The sequence below is a fragment of the Rhinolophus hipposideros genome, assembly GCF_964194185.1.
Source record: "Rhinolophus hipposideros genome assembly, chromosome: 9".
Classification (NCBI taxonomy): domain Eukaryota; kingdom Metazoa; phylum Chordata; class Mammalia; order Chiroptera; family Rhinolophidae; genus Rhinolophus; species Rhinolophus hipposideros.
In genome coordinates, this window is record NC_138055.1 from 15,555,242 (window position 1) to 15,577,054 (window position 21,813).

Here is a 21,813-nt window from a genome sequence, read left to right on the forward strand (position 1 = left end):
ATCCAGCTCAGGGGGCTTTATGCATAGGGTTAGAGCCCCACGTGTGCCCCTCCCTGGCCACCTCCACCCCACCCCCCATAAGCAGTGCTTACCCCATTCCTATGCATTTCGTCCTGCTTTCTTTTGTAGGCTTTTAAAAACTTTACATGAAAATGGCAAGATGGTATATGTACTCTTCCACTACCTGCTTTCTTGGCACAAATTCTGTATTTCTGGAATTCACTCATGTGGACACAAATAGCTCTAATTCTTCCATTTTTCAAGGAATAGCATTCATTTATTCAAATAGTGAGTATATTACGATTACACATCCAGGCTCCTTTGGCTGGCCATCCAAGCTATTGCCAACACGCTATTTGCAACATCTTGGGAGCAGGGCCCCGCGAGGCCAGGAAAGAAACCACAGCCAGTAAGCTGAAGCGACACCAGAGCCCATCCAGTGTTGGGAAACGTTCCAGTTCTCACCAGCTGCAGTCCAGAGGCCTCTCTGAGCCCCCGCCACCCCAGCCCAGGGCAATCAGCAAAGACGCAGAAAGCCACAGTCGGTATTCTTTAAAGGAGGACAACAAAATCCAGGTATCTGACAGATTCAAAGAGCTAAAAGGGGGAGGGGGGACCCAAAACACTGTCAACTTAAAATTCTATGGTCAACAACAAAAATCTACTTCCATGAAGAAAGCAAAATAAAGACCTTTTCAAACAAATAAAAGCTGAGTGACTGTCACTAGCAGACCAACATTACCAAAAAAATGTTCAAGGAAGTTCTTACAGCTGAGGGAATGGTGGTAATAAGGGGATGAGACCTTTTCCTACACAGGGGAAACCGAGTCACCACCACCTCCCTGGCCCGCCTGTTCTTAGGAACCAGTCTTTCCTTCTTTCATGATTTGGGGCAAGAATGCCCCCATCCTCCTGCCAGGCTGGGCTCTGGATCCCACCCCTCACATGCTGATTTCATACATCACCTGCTGCCACCCTTTTTCATTCTTAACCTTGCTTATTCTACTGGTTCTTTCTTAGGCTGCATTAATCTTGAACTAATTCTCCCTCAGCCTTATGGTCACACCTCTCACCACCACCGTCTCTTGTCCTCTTTACAGCCAGAATGTAAGCTGTTAACATTTATGATCTATTTTTATTCCTCATTTCACTGGAATCTGGCTTCCGTCCCCACTATTCCACCTGAACACCTTTCTTGCAGCTCATCAGTAACACTAACTGCCAAACCTAGAGGGCACCTTGCAGCCTTCATTTCACACAGCCTCCCTGGGGCATTTCTTGTTGCTCTCAGCTACCTTTGAACAATTCTTTCCTCTTCTTATTTCCATCAGATTGACATTTCCTGTTTCCTTATTTTGTGGCTTCTCCTTGGCCATGAAACACCAATTTCCCCAGCCTCTGGGGTGGCCAGAACCCCTGGGCTGGCTGGCTGCAGACCTCAACAACCTAATGTATTTACATCATGTGCTGCACAAACATTGCCACTGTCCGTGGGTGCAGGACATGACAAGGCCAGAAAGCACGGCCCCAGAGTGCCATCCTCCGTGCCCTCACCTTTAGGTACTCACACGCCAGCCTAGTGGTACCGGTCAGTCAGCTGCACGCTGTGAGGCTGATGAGTTCGCAGTCTCTCCAGCCACTGTCTCCCTCCTGAGCCACACACCGGCAGGACATACTAAACACCTCGGATGACACTTCCAACTTAACGCGACCAGCACTGACTCCTTCCTCTTCCCTTAACATGGCTGCTCTCAGGGACTGGCATGGATGCCCAGTACGTGGATACCCCGGCTGCACACTGGGAATTACCTCTTAATTCTGTCTTCCTGACTGTGGTAAGTAATCATTTACTAAGTCATATATTTCGCTTCTTGTCTGTCAAATCTCATCTCTTTGTTAACGCTGACACTTAGTTCAGATCTTTATAATTCTGACTGAACTGTTGTGAGATTTTCATTAGTTTCCAAAACGCACAGCGCTTTCAGCTCCCTCTGATGACCTTCCGTGTGCCACGCGTTATACATTTCCTCCCTGCGGGGACACAGAGACGGGGCCAGGGCTGGCTTTGGCCAAGGGCACGTGTGTGGAGGTGGGATGCGTCGCTTCCTGCACACCAACGTGTGCTTTCCTACATCGCTTCCCCGCTGCCAGGTAGCCAGCAATGCCCCAGGGAGACAGGGAGAGGCAGCTCCATCAGCAGCCTGGTCCTGGAGTGAAGATGGCGGAAACTGACTTGCCGCTGACCCATAGGGATGACAAAGCACCAGCCAGGAATAAACCTTTGCTTTTACAGGCGAAACGCACCAAAACAAAAACACCAGCCAAACTGTCCACCTCTACTGTCCAGGCATGAAAACATAAAAGGGCTTTGGGTTCACTCAATGAAATTTAGAAACGTGGTCGCCGAGTACAATTAAGACCAGTCCAAACCGTTTTGGTCACACCAAGTAAGCCGGAAGGTAACACTGTAAGACTCTATAATAGTCTATCTGTCCTACCCTATCAGGCCAACCTTCTCAAGCCATTACGTGTCCTGCTGAGACCTGGGGCCACAGCTTATTTGGGGGAGTCTTGAGTGAACTCACTCACTGAGTGACTGCAACCTTGTTGGCAGACCTACGCACCTGGGCAATTTTTCAGTCAGCTGCCCTTTTGGCACCTGAGAAACAACTGGTTTCCTTGTTTGTAATACAAAAAAGGAAGCGCACACACACACACAAAACTCAAGGCCAGTTTGACTTGTACCGATCAAAGCACCAGGAATCAGCATCAAAACTATTTTGAATAAAAGGGGAAAATAGCTGTGTAAAGCAGAAATAATATTGAGAAAAGCCTTGGTCAGTTTTAGCCCTAAGCAGTGACAAAGCCTTTTTACTTCCTTATACACCAATCCTTATACACCAATTCATCAGCAGCATCTCAAAAAATTCAGGCCCCAGTAATAATGGCCAATATCTGAAAACATTTAAAATATGAAGCCAGAAGAAACTACGAACAATTTACATCCAAAAATATAACAATTATAAGAGATTCATCTTTGTTAGCAAAGATATGTAAAAATCCCTGAAGCAGTTATCCCTTTTATACTTACTGGAGAAAAATTTACATTGCGTTTTGCAACATTTTCACTTGCACTCTTAAATTCAATGCTGAGGACATTGTAAACTAGTACAACACTTCTGAAAAGCAATAAAATTCCTTTGTTTAAAAAATATGTGACTGTGGAAGAGGACAGAAAGACAATATGCAATAATGAAAATAGCTGTAGTAGGATGATGATGCCATGGGCAATTTAAAATACCATCAAACACGCTCTCTTTTCAATTTTTACAAAGGAAGAGAAATAAAGAGCCAGGGAATGCATTAAAACAAATTTCAGGCTTGTGAATTTGCCAGCTTTTCTTTCTCAGGAATTAATTTAGAAATAGAACTTGTAGGAGATTTGGATAGAAAAATAAACCCAACAAGAATGGAAGCAGATTTTTAAAAAAGAGCACTTATCTAGTTCTTAATACATGCCAACAGATAACATGCTGATGTTGAAAAGATGGAAAAGCCAATGTACTGCCACTGTGGATTAGTTTACACGAAAAAACTGATGGGGTCAGTTTTTACAAAGATTTTATTTGCACATAGCTGCTTTACAATTTTCATAAAAACACAGTTTTACAAAGTGAGCACAGAGGCTGCCCCTTCATGCTTTTCTATCCCAACACAAAGAACACCTACAAAGGGCCAAATGTTGGCTGGAGGCATTCACTCACATCCGTATCTGGCCCCAATGCCTCCCAGCCTCACAAGACTGCCCCACTCTAGACTGTGATTATGTTGACTATTAAAACACAAAACTTTTGATGTGTGGCACTAAAATTCATTTTAAGACATCTCACAGGTGTCTTTTCTATTGTTCCTTCCTTCCTCTTGAGCTATTATATTTCCACTACAAATAAACTCGATGAGTTGAAATCATCACTCCCAATGATGTACGACCAGTTTCCCATTCAATTATTGCTGCTCCGCTGTCCAGAGTAAATGGCCACCATACTATCTTCACACTGAATAACGCTAATGATTACTGAGGCTCCCAGCCTTTAAAGATCCCTCTCGTACTGACACGAAGGGGCTTTCAGTTAAAACTAGAGTAGTCTCTCCTCCACTGAGAGCAATTACAGAAAGAAACCCTTTGGAAATGATTTTGCTCCCAAGAGCAAAGTCTCAACTGAGGAATTTGTCAACTTTTCTAATTACTCCCTCCTCAGAGCCAAAAGTTGCTCAATTGCCTGGGTTATTGTATCGAAATAGTATGTAAGACTTTATTCTGTAAGACTTTATTCTGTAAGAAGCTTCACTCCGTGAACCACGCACAGCTGGCCCCGGAAGCTGTCGCTAGTTGTGAACACTTTAAAGCAGTACTCAAGACCAGTTTCTAAATTATTACTTCTAATCCAGCCAATGGGCTGACATTTGTGAAATTCAATAAAAATGTATTAGGAAAATGAATTTTTAAAAGCCATGTAAAATTAAAACCCAGTATTTTATTATTGCATCAGGTACTGTCAAATTACTCAAGTTTCTAAACCTTCTTCATGCCCATGTTATTACGGACTAGTGATAAACATCCCGCGGCCAGCCTTTTGAGTAGCACCCCTGTACAGTACATGGTTGGACATGAAAAAACAGTAGGTCCAGCAGCAAATCCAATCACTGTCCAAGTCAGAACCCGGCACAGTCCCTAAAAATCGTGTCAGTCAAATTTCACCTTCCCTCCATCAAGAAACTTTAGATAAGACACATATAGTCAGGGACTAGAAAGAAGCCTTGGTTTTTCAAAATCTAGTTTCTAAGCAAGTGGTTTACAACCAGGGGTTTTTAAATCACCCGAGGAGCTTTTTCAAAATATACGTCCTTCCCCACTCCCATCCCCTTAAAAATACTGTAATGATGACCTTTCAGTCAAGCCACATCTTCTGTAATGAAAGACGGTGGGGAAACCCAGCTAACAGATGTAGTCACTGAGTGTGCCACATGCCGGGAACTCTCCACGGCACTTCCCACACAGCACTGCTCATCGACCCTGACAGTTAGACATTACCTGTATTTTACTTCACGTGGAAAGCAAGCTTCTAAAAGCTGGGGGGCGTGGCCAGGCGCACTGAAAGAATGTGCTGAGATTACAACCCAGGTCTATGTGTCTCCACCACGCTCATGTTGCCATCCGTAATCATTCCATGTATTAAAATCCACATCAAGATTGTAGAAAGGCCTGTGGACACGGAGTGTCATCTGTACGGTGGTGCCTTGGGAGTCAGTCAGACTGCTTGGGTGTGAATTCTGGTTCTGCCACGTCCGAGCTGGGGCAAGTTCCTCAACCTCTCTGTCCTCACTTGTCAGATGGGGATACCGCGGCCACCTACCTCATGGGGTTCACCTCAGGACTATGTAAGCTAACACACTGAGCAGGGCCTGACACACACACATTCGTGCTCCTGTCAGTGGTTTCCCCTGGAACCTGCTCCCCCTACTATTGCTTCCCACCGCAGTCCAAATGTGAATCATTCTCAGTTCTCCCTCTTCTCATTTCCAATCAGTTAGCCAGTACTGCCAACTCTATTTCCTATTTCAATGTATCAATCAATGTGTCTCAATTTCCACCGCCAGCACCCCAGTTCAGGCTACCCCCACCTTCTCTCTCTTGCCTCTAGACGTGCATGCCTCCTCTGGTCCATTTTCCACACCATGGCCAGAGTGATTTCTGTCAACAACGTATGTCATCATGTTATTCCCACTTCGCGCGCGCGCACGCGTGTGTGTACTAAGGGTGTCTCCCACAGACGCCTTTTACTTCGTGTTCCTTCTGCCTGGCTAACATCAACACATCCCCCTGGTCTCAGGCAAGAAATCCGCCCTTTACCACCTGCCCCGACATCCTTACTCCAAACACCGCGTTATACTACGTACCCTGATGCTAGGACTCGTCATGCTGAACTGTAATTGGCACGTCACTCCTCTGCCTCCCTGCTCTTAACTGCGTCTTAAACCCCTGCTGTATCCCCAAGTGACCAGCACTATGCTAGGCACGTAACTGCACAGCAAATGCATCTACAGAGTGAGACAGCACCCAACTTTTTTACCTCATTCATCAGCCACCAGGTTGGAAAAAAGGCAAAAAAAAGAAAGCCCTATCAAAGCAGTGGAACATGAGCTTCTGAGCTTCAAAGTCATAAGAGCTCCAACAGATGGAGAGGCACAGCAGCCAGTGTTTCAAACAGGTCCCCCAACGTGCCAGGTATTCATACCAGGAGAACAGGCCTTTGGCTGGCCTCCCTGTAGGCAGGACCTTCAGGAGGACGTCCTGCCCTTTCAAGGTAGCTCCCTGCCCAGCTGGCAGCCATCCTGCCAGGCTCACCACTGCTGGATCACAACACAACACAACTACAACCAAGTGGGGTGGCAGGAGTCAGGCCCACGGCAGTCTCTTTACCAGCCCAATGACAGCTGAGCCCAGATTAAAAAATTAGACACATGTATGTAAATTGGGAAGCTACCTTTTCATTCACATTGGAGAGGATTGTGGTAGCTTTTATGTATCTTGGACTAGCATCAAAATGTTTGAAGATGCTCACTGTGTGGGTTGAATTAAGTCCCCCAGAACGATATGCTCAAGTCCTCAGCCCCAGGACCCGTGAATGTGACCTTATTTGGAAATAGGGTCTTTGCAGATGTAACCAAGGTAAGATAAGGTCATGAAGAATTAGAGTAGGCTCTAATCCAATGACTAATGTCTTTGTATTAAGAGGGAAATTTGGACACAGACCCACAAAGATAAGGCCATGTGAAGACAGAGACAGAAATTGGAGTGGGGCATCTATAAGTAAAGGAACACCAAAGATTGCCAGCAACCACAAAAAGTTAAAAGAGGCAAGAAGAATTCTTTTCCAGAGTGTTGGGAGGGAGCCTGGCCCTGCTGACACCTTGATTTCAGACTTCTAGCCTCCAGAGCTGTGAGAAAATAACATTTGCTGTTTTAAGCCACCCAGTCTGTTTTACACTGTTACGGCAGCCCTAGGAAACTAACACACTCACTGTAAGTGTTTTTTTGGGGGAAAAAAAGAATTAACTGGCTCCTTCCCTAGGCAGATAGTGATAGTCTTAGTCATAACACTGAATAAAAGCTGTATCGCACATTCTTTAAGAGCATTAATCTAGATTCTTTTCAATTTTTATGTTATATTTTTGAAGCTTAGTTTTAGTTCACAAGACAGCAGTTTTCTATGAATGATGTCCCAGTCACTGAACATGTTACTATTTCATGCTGCCGTCCCAGCCAGGTGCTTATGAATTTAGAGGAGGATACTATCCCTAATCATAGAAACGGCAAAGCAAAAGGAACTCAAATATTCCTCCAAACTGACACTTCATACTCAGCAAAGAGTTCAGTTGTGCAAAGGCCATAAAGAACAGAAACCAACCAGTTAACAAGATGCTGAATGAAATCTGGCAGGAGCGAGCACGTGTGTGCGTGCGTGCACAATGTACATCGTGGAAACCATTGACTGTGGTGGCCAGGTAAGAGCTGCAACGAACTCCATACTTAACTCCATACTTAAGCCGGTGTCATATGAGATACCGCCTCCCAACCTTCACCAAGTTCTCCAACATTTTTGGTTTATATTCACTACTTAACAGTAAGCATCACAATATTCAACTCTTGGATAACCACTGACAAAGATGAAGAAACACTGACACCCAGAGGCACGGAGTGGTCCATTTCCAATTCTATTGTCCTTTGCTCAATCTTTTAAAAGCACCACTTTCTAATCTCTTTCTTTGATATACAGGCTAAAGAAACAGACATACCAGTTAGTCTCATGGTGGCTCCAAGGAAACCAGTACTGAAGCTCTTTCTGGGTATGAATGGCATTATTAGCTGACTGCCACGGAAAGAATTTAGGACATGTGATAAAAGACTTAAGGCACATCTCTACAAATCACTCTCATCGTTTTTACCATTTCATAGCATAACAGTACTATCCAGTTCATACCAGGAACAAAAAATATTTGAAAGAGGAAATATAGATTCTAGAGACAAGGCCTCCTTTTGAGGTGTTCCCACTCATTCATGCGCTGTGAGGAGGTACAGAAGCAGCTCAAGAACAGCAGAAAGAACACTGGCTTCAGAGCCCTAGACCTGCCACTTGGAAGCTGGATGTTGTGCACTTTTAAACAGAACTGTGTGAGTGCCGGTGACCCACCTCTGCACAGACGGGATGGATTCCAATGGTGCTGTCCAGCTGACGCTTGGTCAGTCCGCACTTGAGCGCGGCTGCAAAGCCCTGTGTAACTTCTCCAGCATTTGGACCCAGCATGTGGAAGCCCACAACGCGTTCCTAAGATATAAAACAAAGTAATAACATTACACTGATATATTTTTTTCCCTTCACAGCATGGAATAGGTCCCCAGTGTATTCTAAAAACCCCATTCAGAAATGGCCAAAGACTTATATTAATGCTTGTCGCTAAAAGCTGTTTAGGCTGAAGGTAACTCCAACAACGGCCCGTACATACAGGGTGTGGTGATCACATCGATCAAGAAGAAAGAGACAAGAACTGGCCACGAGGGATGAGGAGGAAAAACATTAACAGCAAAATGTCTGCAATTCGACAAACACCCGCATGTTCTGGAAAACACTTTCAAAGGACAATTGTGTCCTCGTCTCCTCTGTCTGGTTGTCTCAAAGCTCTAGATAAACAATCTGTGACAGCTGAAACGTTTGAGAGCAGTCATTCAAATTAAAAAATTGTAACTAAAGTTTTAGGGATAGATAGCAAATTAGACTTAGGACCCTTCCAATCTGAAAACGTCTGATACCAATAGAAAACTGTTTGGCAACTTGAAATACCTGTGTGGGAATTCTGGATAAATTCTAAATCCCAGACTCAGGTGAACCTCTGCCAAGAGCAGAGAAATGGGATGCATTCTACTGTTCAGACTTTCAGAGTCAGCACTGCCTGAGCTAGACTAGTCCTATCTCCTCAAAGCAGAGGAGGCAACTCGGGCTGTGGGGTGCAGAGCCTTACCTAAACTTCAGTCCCTCTATGGGAAACACTCAGCAAGGGCGTTCTGCTGCCACAGTACTGTACTATAATCCACACTGGCCTGACATTATGCATCCTGACAATCAGGGGTTGAGTATATGGATAAATAAAGCACGAAATATACTAGGTCTTAAAATATACTAGATGTACGTGTAATAATGCGGGTACTTCTCAAAAAATGAGATTAAATAAGTTGCAGGCTTCTATTTAACTGACGCTACCACTCAATTAAACCATAATGTTTATGGATGCACGATAGGTGGCAAACATATAAAAACATGAACAGGTGAGATACTCCAACATCAAGACAGTGTTGCCTCTGGGGTAGGGAAGAAGTGAGGGGTACAGGATCAGGAAGGAATGCAAAAGACTACACGGGCATAGAATAACAGTTAATAGCATGGGATATATATTGCCCGGGGTTGAATTCCAGCTCTGCCATTAAATAGCAAGTGTCCTTCCTGGCACAATTATTCAACTTTCTGTCTAATGTATACTCATACAAATAAACTTAATAAAATTTGTCTAAAAAAAAAAGACTCTACATGAAATTGTTCTTTATGTCAAATGTGTATAGCTTGCTATGGGGTTATCCTAATATATTCAGTTATTTAATATATCCATGATGACCTTTTTGCAGAGGATCCAGGTTTTCCTAAAACCCTGGGTTCTGTAAAAAGTAATCTGCAACCGTACATCTGTCTGAAGCAGTAATTTCTAACCAGGATACACAGCTTAATATTAAAACCCCAAGACAGGAAAATTATGAGTTTATTAGGCTTTTAACATATGGGTTCTTTAGCATCATTTCTATTTTTACTGAAGACATTTTTTTCTTAAAGATCCCAGTAAGTTAAAAACACCAGTTCTCATTCACCACACTTACAGAGTGTATGTGTACAGACATATGTGTGTCCTGGGCCACAATATAAAATGGGGGCAGCAGAGAGAGAAGTTTGAAAAACAGTGATTTATTTATTCAATCACTTTGTAAGTATGGAAACCAGTTCTGTGAGGTCAAGGAATTTGCCCAGAGGCCTTCGTTTCCGATTGTTCCATGCAGCAGCAAGCAATGAAGTCTTAAATCAGAACCCAATTAAGCACTCTTTCCCATGACAGCTTTCCCATTTATGCCAGCTGCTTAGGATATATAAACCTGTAATACTCCTATTCTTTTTCGTTCTGTCATTATTTTTAGGTATCGATGACTTAATTGGTTCCCTTTCACACACATAAACACCAACAGTCCTCAGGTTGTCCCTCTGGTTCCCTCACTAAGCAAGTTTTGACTGCCTGCCTCCTCTGTGAGGCCAACGGGGAATCAAGCTTTGCCACCACGGTCCTGGCCCTGGGATAACGTCTGCACCGCTGAGGTAAGACAGGTAAGACAGTAAAGGAAGGCAGTGTGTAGCACGTGATCAAAATAGAGCTACATATTAAAAACAAAATGAAGTTAGTTGAAAGGATTAAATGAGAATTGCATGCACTTACATTGTCTTTCATATTACAGACTATTTTTGCGTAGCATCTGTTGCTGTCTCTTGATGGAACCGTCCATTCCAATGGCCAAAAGTAACTATGGTAAACCTAAGAAGATACAAGCACAATTAGACCCATCATTTGAAGAAGGACCTTTGTCAAACACTAGCTGTGGTGCGAAGACAGTGGAGGCTCTTTAGTAATTAGACTTCGTTAAATATAAAATTCATGGACTAAGAATCTGGTCAGAAAGTAAATGACTTTAATCTCCTTATTGTCAGACCCTTTTGCTATAAGCTCATCCTTTAATGACATCTCAACCTCAAAAAAGGAAACCTTAAGTAACAATAACAACAAAGAACAAGCAAATGAGAGAATGAAGCCATATAATTACTTGCTGTCTTGCATAAAAATACCTAAAAAAACACCACAAACAAATCCACCAACACTGTCTTGTTATCTTATAGGAATGACAACTTTGGGAAAGAAACAAGTTAAGAGGCCAGGAACAATTATAGCAACTATATAGTTCTCTTGTAAAATACTTCTAAAGACATTTCCTCCTTTGGCATTATTCACCAAAAGTATTGAAGGGAAAAACAAAAGAGGGCGGGAAGATGGGCAAATGGAAGGACACACAGATATCCTCACTGATGCTTCAAAAACTTAAGTCCTGGGGGTGGCCAGATGGCTCAGTTGGTTAGAGCAGGAGCTCTGAACAGTGAGCCGCACCCTCCACAACTAGATTGAAGACAACGAGCTGCCGCTGAGCTTCCGTAGGGATGACCGGATGGCTCAGTTGATTAGAGCGCAAACTCTTAACAACAAGGTTGCTGGTTCAATTCCCACATGGGAGGCTGGGCTGTGCCCCCCCCCCCCCCCCCCCGCAATTAAAGACTGAAAACGGTGACTGGATTTGGAGCTGAGCTGTGCCCTCCACAACTAGATTGAAGGACAACGACTTGGAGCTGATGGGCCCTGGAGAAACATACTGTTCCCCAATATTCCCCAATAAAATTAAAAAAAAAAAAAAAAAAGCTTAAGCCCTGGATGACTAAAGGGACTTATTTTCTCTTCCAACTGCTAACCTCAATTAGAAACATATGATTGGCTACCTTTTGAAAACATACTAATGGTGTAGACATATAAGTGTTCTTTTTATATTATAAAATGATGTGAATTTTTTTAATGTGGGTTACAAAACTGAATGTATAGTATCATAGCATCACAATTACAGAGAAAAGATGATGAAAGAAATTAACCCAACTGCTAAAAATTGCTGTTACAGCCGTAACTCTATGAGTAATTGTTTCCTACTTCCCTTATTTTTCAAAATTTCTTCAACTCAAATGCATTACTCTTAAAATAAAAAATGAAAATTCTAATAAAATAAAATCCAAAGATTGTTAAGAAGTATGATGTATTAAGAACCTTAAAATTTAAAAACTTTTGCTAGGAACCTATTCTCAGAAAATAATCAGAGAAGCAGACAATAAAAAATTAAGAGATTCATCACTCTATTAATAATAGTGAAAAACTGTAAACAATCTAATAAAAGAATGGAGTAACAAATTATTGTATAGCATCCCTAAAAGGAAAGATTACATGAGCTATTTAAAAAACGGTGTTTTAAAGGGGAAATGCTCGTGACCTAATATTAATTTTAAAGGACAGAAAATGACATGTAACTTAATCACACCGTTTAAAAAAATTTAAGCATTATGTACCTGCACAAAATTACACACAATATATATGAACACATATAAATCACTTAGAGACCAGAATGTGCCAAAATATTAATAGTTCTCTCTTCATGAATTAAAATGTCCTCTTTTACAGTTTATTTTTCAAACTTCTTATGAGGATATACTATGTTTAGAATCGGAAAACAAAGGTTAATAATGTGTTACTAATAGACCAAGATATTATATGCTACTACTAATGCATATATAAAGAAAAAGATTGCTGAGAGATTTAAAATAGACTCATATCGTAAAGTTTACTTTGATTTACAAGTCTGGTCTTTTAGAAGACTTTACTAAAAACTTTTCCCCAAATGATTTAAAACAGCAGTCCGTTTGTGTACCATTATCTGTGTATATGAAAATAGCATCCTTGACTATATGATAAATGGTGAGTGGCAAAGTTAGTGTAAATTAGAGAGTAACGGTAGGGGGAAAAATACTAATACAACACAATAGAAATGTAGCTAACTTTTAATTTTCTTCTTTGTATTTTCCATATTTCTAACAATATTGTTTTAATAATAAACGAAATCAGTAAAAGTAGCTTTAAAAAGAAGTGTTATTGGGTCAACTGATGAAAGTGAAAAATAGAAGGTAGATCAGATTATAAAAGTATTGTATTGGTGTTAAGTTTCCTAAATATAACTATCCTGCGGTTATATAAAAAAAGATCCAGTTCATAGGAAACAAACACTAAAGTATTTAGGAGTAAAGAGGCACTGAACTTACTCTCAAATGGTTCAGGGGAACAAAATGCAATCAGAGAGGGAAAGAGAGAATATGAAAAGTATAAAACAAATGGGCAAAATATTAATAATAAGTGAGTCTGGATAAAGGGCATACAGAAGTTCTTCGTACTATTTTCAACTTTTCTGTATGCTTGAAATTACTTTAAATTTTGGGGAAAAAAATTAGTAGTAACTTAACATAGGTGTAAAGAGTAGAACTTACCTCAATATTTTCTTCCCCAAATTTCTCCACAGCTTTCTCTTCAGAAAGACCACAGGCACCATATTCCAAAGGAGTAAATACAGTTGTTGGAACATTTTCATAGTCACACTATAGGTTGAAGAAGAGTTATAATGAGAGAAATTATAACTCAAAAAATCGTCTACTTCAAAACGGTTCAAAGGTAGGGGAGGAAAGCAAACTAACAAATTTCTACCAAAACTATGGAAATTCCAGGTATAAACCTCTCCTCTGAGAACCATTAACTGATGGGATGACGTTTTAGCAGAGGTTTAAAATCCGGAAAGACTAGTCAGGAATCCGGATGGCTCAGGCGGTTAGAGAGCGCGCTCTGAACAACAGGGTTGTCAGTTCGATTCCCACATGTGCCAGTGAGCTGCGCCGTCTACAACGAGATTGAAGACAACGAGCAGCCGGAGGGATGGCCGGATGACTCAGTTGGTTAGAGCGCAAGGTCTTAACAAGGTTGCTGGTTCAATTCCTGTATGGGATGGTGGGCTGCGCTCCCTGCAACTAAAGATTGAAAAACGGCAAATGGACTTGGAGCTGAGCTGCGCCCTCCACAAGATGGAAGGACAACAACTTGGAGCTGATGGGCCCTGGAGAAACACACAGTTCCCTAATATTGCCCAATTAGAAAAAAAAAGACTAGTCATGAATAAATGAAGCACATGGCTTCTCCATCCACCTGCCAAATGATGTTACCAACAATAACATACGTTTTCTTTTGAAAAAGCAGCCAAAAACAATGCTAGTGTACCCAATGCTGACGGTCTCATTAAGGGTGATAGAAACTAATAGACTTCTTTGGAAAATCAATTAGGTAATACATATTAAGAGCCATAAAAAGTATTTTATACCTTTTGGCCCAATAACCCCATTCTTAGAAATCTATAGTAATAACTTTATAATATACGGAAGAAGTTACATGCATTAACTGAGCAATGCTCCAGTATTCATCAATAGTGGCAATACTGGAATGGCTTTAAAATGCAAATAAGGAAGTGGTTCTACAGCATGTACTCTCAGTGTAATATTATGCAGCCATTAGAATGAAATGAAAATGTAATAAAAACCACATAAACAAAAAAAGTTAATGATTATGACAGTATTTCCAAAGCATCTTTTGTTAATAGGCATAGATGACAAAAGGGTTCTGAAGTCAAAGAAGTCGTAAAATGCTGTGTTATACAAACAAATAGGTTTCTCAACTATCAGATTTCTCAGAGCCTTTAATGTGCTGAGGTGAATTGGGAAAAATATGTAAATGCCAAATATGTCTGTAAATGCTATTTGATAAAAACCTACCCTGTCACATTTGTACATAGAGGTGAGGCATTCTGCATTTAAAATATGAGAAACTGAATTCTCCCTCTCTGAAAACAATAGGGTGAAATCTTTAGAACGTGTCTCCCTCTAGAAACAATATAATCCTTATCTTCTAAGAACATAAACCTTTGGAATTCTGATGCAAAAGTAAAGGAAGACATCCACTTAGAGCCATGAATGTATTAGGGACCAAATTTACCTTCCTGATTTCAACAACTAGAAAACCAGACAAATACGAAGCAACACTTTTTAGACATTGGACAACAGCTGCAGGGCAGAACCCCGAAAAGGGCAGAACCGCACAAAGAGAACCCCTGAGATCTACAGGGAGGTCCTCCAGATTTAGGCTGAGTTCTGACCTGTGAGTGTCCCGTCAGATGCTAGAATATAGCGCTATACCCACACACGGACGGACACGGCCAGAGTTGGTTGACGGATCCATTAATATTTTTTTTCTTTTTAGGAATTTTGTGCTACAATGATTTCAAATTTATTGGGGAGCAAATTTTTCCATGTGTACCCTTTGGTTATTGTTGGTATGCAATAGTATTTCTTTCCATTTTAGGAATCCACAAAGATATAAGGTCAAAAACAAATCAAATACCTCTCAAGCTATATTTCTAAATATGCTTTCTTGGTTTACCAGACACTAAACTCTAACAATGAATATAAGATGCCACTCACTCAAAGAGATAGTTACGTTTATTTCAAATAGTAATACAAAACCAACAGACTGCTATTCCGTGGATGATCAGACAACCTGGACTCAAAGCCCTTTTTATCCTCAATCCTGTTAATTTCAAAATATAAGATTTTATTATGCTACAATCCAAACTAAACCCACGTACATTCAAGATGCTCGTTACAAATTTTACTACCAGCGTTCTTTGAGGTTTCCCTTATTCTAACCAATCTAATTCTACCCATGATGATTTATGCATAAGGAAAATGGATAGTGACTAAATTCTTTACAATTAATGTTTCTAGAATCCTTTTTAAAAAATAATTAGGGAGGGAATACTGATAATGGGGAAGGTTATGCATGTGTCTGGGCAAGGGATATGTGGAAAATCTCTGCACCTTCCTCTCAGTTCTGCTATGAACCTAAAACTGCTCTAAAAAATAGTCTTACAGTATATTTATTATTTTTCGCCATCTAGTCCCATGAAACACACCATAGAGTTTCAATTTCCTACAGTGACTTTTAAAAAACACTTTACAAACATTAATGTAACACATTCAACATTCCAAGAGCAGAATATATATTAGACGGGAAGGGGAATAAAGCCTGAATATTGGTTCAAGCAGCTCTGCACACTGATATTATTTCCGAGGTCCCCAAATCCTTTTATATAGCCTAGAGAGGTGCCATAAAAATATTACTTAATTTACTAATAACGAAACTGATGTACAATGCAACTATTATGAGTAGATGGAACATTACAGTGCTGAAACTTGATTCATCAAGCTCATTGTATTCTTAGTGTGATTCCAAGAGTGACTATTTCATAATAAAGTCACAAAGGTACAGCAGTCTTGACAATGTCTTGTTTGGAATACAGCTAATAAAACACATCTCAGATGCCATCATCAAAATAACTAAATAGTGCTCGCTTTGGCAGCACATATACTAAAATAACTAAATTATTCAAGACATGGAAAATCCCCAACTGTCCCTAAATAGGGAACTGGGAGTGTTATTAAAAACAGTATCTCAGTGGGACAGCCATGACACTCACCTTGACAGTGGAGCCAGCATAAAGCCTCTGAGCCAGCAGCCTTCCTGCCTGGATTGCTACTGGGGTGAGCTCCAGCTTCCCTTCCAGAATATCGCCAATGGCATAAATGTAAGGCACATTGGTCTGTTCTTCATCTGTGACAGGTATTTTTCCAGTCCTGCAAATCGATTCAATTCAAAAAAATGATCATTAATTACCATTATTTACTAAGTAGAACAAAATCCTCTTTCTCCCAAAGAAACCCCAAATTGTGACTCTAGCTGAGGGCCATGTTCTAATGTACTACCAAAACAAAACAAACAACAACAACAACAAAAACTCAGAGGAAGCAAAAGCTTAGAGACAATTCTGATTGCTATTTTGAAAACTGAAGGAATAGACAACGATAAGAAACCCTGGAATGGGAAAACTAGAACACAGTGGTTAAGAATTCTAAATTATAATCACCAGGTGTGTCAGTTACTACTTCTATGATCTCGGGAGAGCTATTTACCATCGCTAAGCCTCATTTCCCCTCCTATAAATGGCAACAATGGTAATGAAAATAACAGTAAGAAGGAAAAGAACACCATCATCTACCTTAAGAGGTTGTGAGGATTGAGGGAGAAAGCATATGCAACAGCCAGCACAGCAGTCAATGGCTCACAGTAAGTACAGAGTAAATGTCAGCCGTTAACATTATACAAAATCTAAACCTTGGACCCAACTGGAAACTGGGCTACCAGCTTATGACAAAAAATGAAGGAAAAAAATCTTCATAGTGAGATTAGATATCTCTTCTCCTGAATAAATGTGATTCCTGCAAAGAATAACAGCTTGCCCGTAACTCCAAGGGAGCCTGCCACTCACGGCACTCGTTTTTATTTAGATGTAAGAAAGGCAATACTGGGAAATACCCCATGCTGCTCCCATGAGAAGATCCCAGAGCCTCAGTTATCTGGGGCAGGGGTATAGTTTATAGTATAGTATATAGTATATATTTTAACTTTTAAAACCCTTGAAAAAATAAAGGTTCTCATACTTGCAGCTGTCACTAGAAATGTAGTGTCCTCTCTAGCATTCCTAAAACTTGGTAGCTTTCAACATGGTTCAAATCTACATATTTAATGAAGCTAAAGCACATACCTGCAAGTAACTGGGGGGCATAAGAGGGGCGTTGGATCTTCTTCTGTACACATATACATTAAAGAAACAAAGAGCAAGCCAGTATATCTCTCATTTAGATTTTGAAAAGGAGAAGAAAAAAAAAAACAACAGGAAAGAAGATTTTTTTCTAAGCTTAAAAGGGGAACTCACCAACTATGGAGAAATTAACTTTAAAAATCTAAAACTCCAGTATTAATATTACAGATACTTGAAAAAGTAGTCAGTGAAATATAATAAAGATTTTTTTCTTACTTTTCATTTATCTTTACCCCCACGGTTTCTAAACCAATTTTTCTTGTGCAAGCATCTCTTCCGATTGCCAGCAATACCTGAAAAATTATTAACATGTTGTGACTATTAACAAAAAGGCTTTGCATGAGTTATTTAATTCTCTTTTCTCCTCTTACTAAGCCAATCTGATTCATCCAGACCTGGAAAGAAGTATTTCATTAAGAAAATAATGCAAGAGTTTAAACAAATTACAATCCTTTTAAAAAAATCCTTTGGACATGATATAGCAGAAATCTTTATCCACTTCTTGTTAAGAAAAGGGTCGCTAACAATTCCTTAATAAACCTAAACAAGTTTAAAGACAAAGGCAGCAGAGCCCACGACTGAATTCACTTAAATATTAAAAGTGGTGGGCTGGGGAGATGAAAGGGAAGAATCTGGGACAGAGAAATTCTAGCTCATTTTAAAATGCTGATGCCTTTTTACAGCCATTTGACAAGCGATACTTTAAGTTGCAGTGGAGAAAGTCTGAAGCCATCCCAACACCAAAACAAATTACAGTATCACAAGTAATAAAGATGTCTCAGAATGGGAATAGAACCAAGGGTCTTGGAAAGAGCAAATTGCCATTTTAAGTACCCAGCAAATATCCAATAAGCGTATTATTTGCTTTCTAATGAAGTATGAAATGGACGTGGGTCCATTCCTTACCGTATTGTACTCTCCTTCGATGATTTCGTCACCACTGGTGGACTTAGCTACCACCCTGAGTCGGCCTGGTGTCCCTGCTTCAATCTGTTCGACCTAGAAAAGTGAAAAAGTTTTACTCCATAATAAAAACATGCATCAAGGTGGATAGTTGTATCCTCCCTTTCTAAGTGGGTAACGCAAAGTTAAAACACAAAATCTGATTTGAAAGGTCTTTCATGTCCCATCTCCCTCACCTTAATGTCGTCACTAGGACGGTGTGAGTCTTTTATTAATCCCCTTCTTTCTTGCTGCTAATGTTTGCTAGAGGGGCTTTCCTTCAAATAGTTCCAAACAGAATAAAATTCAGAGAGAAAAGTGAAAGAGAAAGCCAGAGAAAGCACTACAACTCCTAAAATCAAACCAATGACGCTTTCCCCAGTCTCCTACCTCATGACTCACCCAGAACCCCGAATGCCTTGGAGCCACTGCTGTGCCAAGTCAGAGATTCTCTTTTGACTACAGATGTTCAGCTTTGTCAACAAAGGATAGACATGGGGGTAGGTCAATCATTGTACAAATAAGAGCTAGAAAGCCCTAAAAACCGTAGCGGGCAAGGCGGTGTGTGTATTATCATAACTGGGGGTTGTCTGCAGTTGTTAGTTGTGTAAGGAGGAATAAGCAGGCCCTGTGCTATGCCAAACGAGATCCCACATGGCAGCCTACCGCACAGAGCAGTCAATGATAACCTACAGAAAGGGTAACGATGACTGAGAAACCCATCACCTGCAGGATTCTGCAAGTATGTGGTTAACATTTGACATCTCTGCATGGCAGCCAAATCATGGGTTTCTGTAAAATATTTACTGGGAGAAACCCTTAAAATCACCTGCAATTTCTACTCTACCTTTAAAATACAACCACTCTGTGTGGGAAAACTGTCAAGGGTCATTTTATTTTCAACATCAATAAATAGTAAAGATTCCTTCTTGAACTCCCTTTCTTATATATTTAAGTCCCTTTGACCATACTAGAAATGTCTTTCCTGTTTAAGGTAAAATGCTCTTCTTCGAGAAGAGTTGGATTGGCCCGTGGCTTAGATTTGCTTAAAAATCATAAAGGCCTCGTCCTACCTCTTACTTAATTCTTTCCTCTGCCTTACTTTTCTGTATCCAGAACGGTTTCTGCAGTTAGAACAATGTTAATTCCCACAGACTTTTTGCTCATACTATACTCTTTGTCCAAAATGCACCCTCTCCTTCCTCTCGCAGACAGCTTCTTCCACTCAGTCACTTTATAATACAGCAAGTGTTCACTATCGGCCTCTGGGGATCGGAGACACCCTGGCAAACTGTCGCGTGCATAAACACCGGCTTATCCACGAGGGACAGTCCACCAGCTTCTCACAGGGAACCACAACTCCCCAGATGTTAAGATGCTATAAAGGAAGACGTTACTTTTCTACCAGTAAAGCATACTCGTATACATACTGTTGCTGTTTTCTAATCATAGTCCTAACACAAATCATACCTCTACCCCCTAAAAAACAGCTACAGCAGTCAAGTACTGATAACTTCAGGAAATCTGCTCTTAACCCTCACAGCAATTATGAGATAGAAAGATAGTACCTGGCACAGACTACGTCTAAAAGAATCTGAGTGTAAGCCAATGTGGTCTTCACAAGAACTGAGATAGGTGCTGTTATCATCCCAATGTTACAGAAGAAACCGAAGCCCACAGAGGGTAAGTAATTCCCGCAAAGTCATAAAGCAAGAAACCGGCAGAGCAGTACTGAATCCAGGTCATTCTGACCCCGACACTCATACTCTGTCAACATCCGAGATTTCATGGTCACGCAAGGAAACTAAGTTAACCCACTGAGCAATTTTTAAAATGACCGCTAAGGTTCCTTAACTTTAACAAAATAGTCCCATCTCTACGTGCACTGCAGGAAACTTAATGTGACACAGGCGAAGTGCTCAATTCTGTCACTCTCATGTATCAAAACATTATGTTATCAAAACAAAACATTATGTCGTAATGTTAGTAAGTCCCAATAGAACCCTGGCATATTATGCGGCATTGTCAAAAGATTAAATTAGCATAAAAGGCCAACCCACGTAATAGTAGATAATCGTTTTCAGGGAAGCCAGAATAACACTGTGCATCTGCTGACGACACTGTATACTGAGGAAAAATGTCTTCTGGAAAAAATTTTAAACCCGTCTAGTCTTGAGCTCTTATTTAAATCACTGGTATGTACGAAGCAGCACAGTATAACACACAAGAGATGAAGTAAAGGAATGCATAAAGGGAAGCATTAAACAGGAGCGAACCAAAGGTAAGAAAGTTCAGAAGGAAATGAAGAAATTATTAATCTGCCAATAAGAACAGAGCTATTTAGGTGGTAGGCAGGTACAAGTTTACCTTTCTGTATCACACAATTATAGCCTTCCTAATTTATAATGCCGAAAGGAGGCTTCCATCACCCACCCAACTTTCTTTCTAGACTTTTCACGTGAGTACAGAATCAACAGACTTACAGGCAGCCCACTTACTTTTATTGGTACAAACTGTTTTATAAACTTGATACCATGTTCTTCCATATGTTCACCAATTTTGTTGGCCATGTCCTGGTCAAATCCTCTAAGGAGAATGGACCGCACCATAACAGTGACATCCAAACCAATGCCAGCAAGAAAGCCAGCACATTCCAAAGCCACATAGGATGCGCCGACTACCAGGGTCTTCCCCGGGCAATAAGGTAAGGAGAAAAGATCATCACTGAAAAGAAAGTGGTTTTAAAAAGGGAAGAAAAAAACAGGAAAATGTTCATATGTGTATAATGACCGGATCAAAGTAAATATGTTTACTTTCTTATGAACAAAAGAGTTTTCAGATTTAAAATATTCAATTAGCTACACACATCACATGAGAACTTTTCATAAGGTCTTAGACATGCTCCCTTTCCTGCCACCCAGTTGCTTTGCGGGTAGAGCTTAAGCTACCCCCAAACACAATAAACCATATTAACTCTGACAGAACAACTCACAAACAAAATGATGAGTTGTTTGGAATTAATTCTCCACTAATGTGTTTAATATCATCCATGTGCAAACGCCACCCTCATCTCACCACTCAGCTCTCTCCGTGGTGGAAAGTGTGTTACCTCTGATCTGGAACACCAATTATCAAGAGTGGGGAGAGGGATGGGAAAAAACTATCAATATACTGTTTTTTATTAATATAAAAATCTAACAATAAAAAGGAAAACCTGACAAAACCTTCTAGTTAAGTGAAGAATATACAAGGCATGAGAAGGATCACAAAAGCAGTTAGAAAATGAATTTTTTTAAATATGAGAAGGGAGCCTATTCAAGACAACAGTTGCC

General features: G+C 40.5%; 1 protein-coding gene across 7 annotated transcripts in view; it reads right to left on the reverse strand.

Moving 5' to 3' along the window:
• TXNRD1 (thioredoxin reductase 1) overlaps positions 1 to 21,813 on the reverse strand; it is an 85,119-nt gene that overhangs the window by 2,324 nt on the left and 60,982 nt on the right. For all 7 annotated transcript variants that reach the window (XM_081061030.1, XM_081061027.1, XM_081061026.1 and 4 more), the window contains 7 exons: positions 20,980 to 21,205; positions 18,446 to 18,538; positions 17,756 to 17,832; positions 16,358 to 16,514; positions 13,272 to 13,379; positions 10,588 to 10,683; positions 8,253 to 8,387 (listed from right to left, as the gene is read on the reverse strand). In XM_081061030.1, coding sequence (XP_080917156.1) covers positions 8,253 to 8,387; positions 10,588 to 10,683; positions 13,272 to 13,379; positions 16,358 to 16,514; positions 17,756 to 17,832; positions 18,446 to 18,538; positions 20,980 to 21,205 — 892 coding nt within the window. The remainder of the gene's footprint in view (positions 1 to 8,252; positions 8,388 to 10,587; positions 10,684 to 13,271; positions 13,380 to 16,357; positions 16,515 to 17,755; positions 17,833 to 18,445; positions 18,539 to 20,979; positions 21,206 to 21,813) is intronic.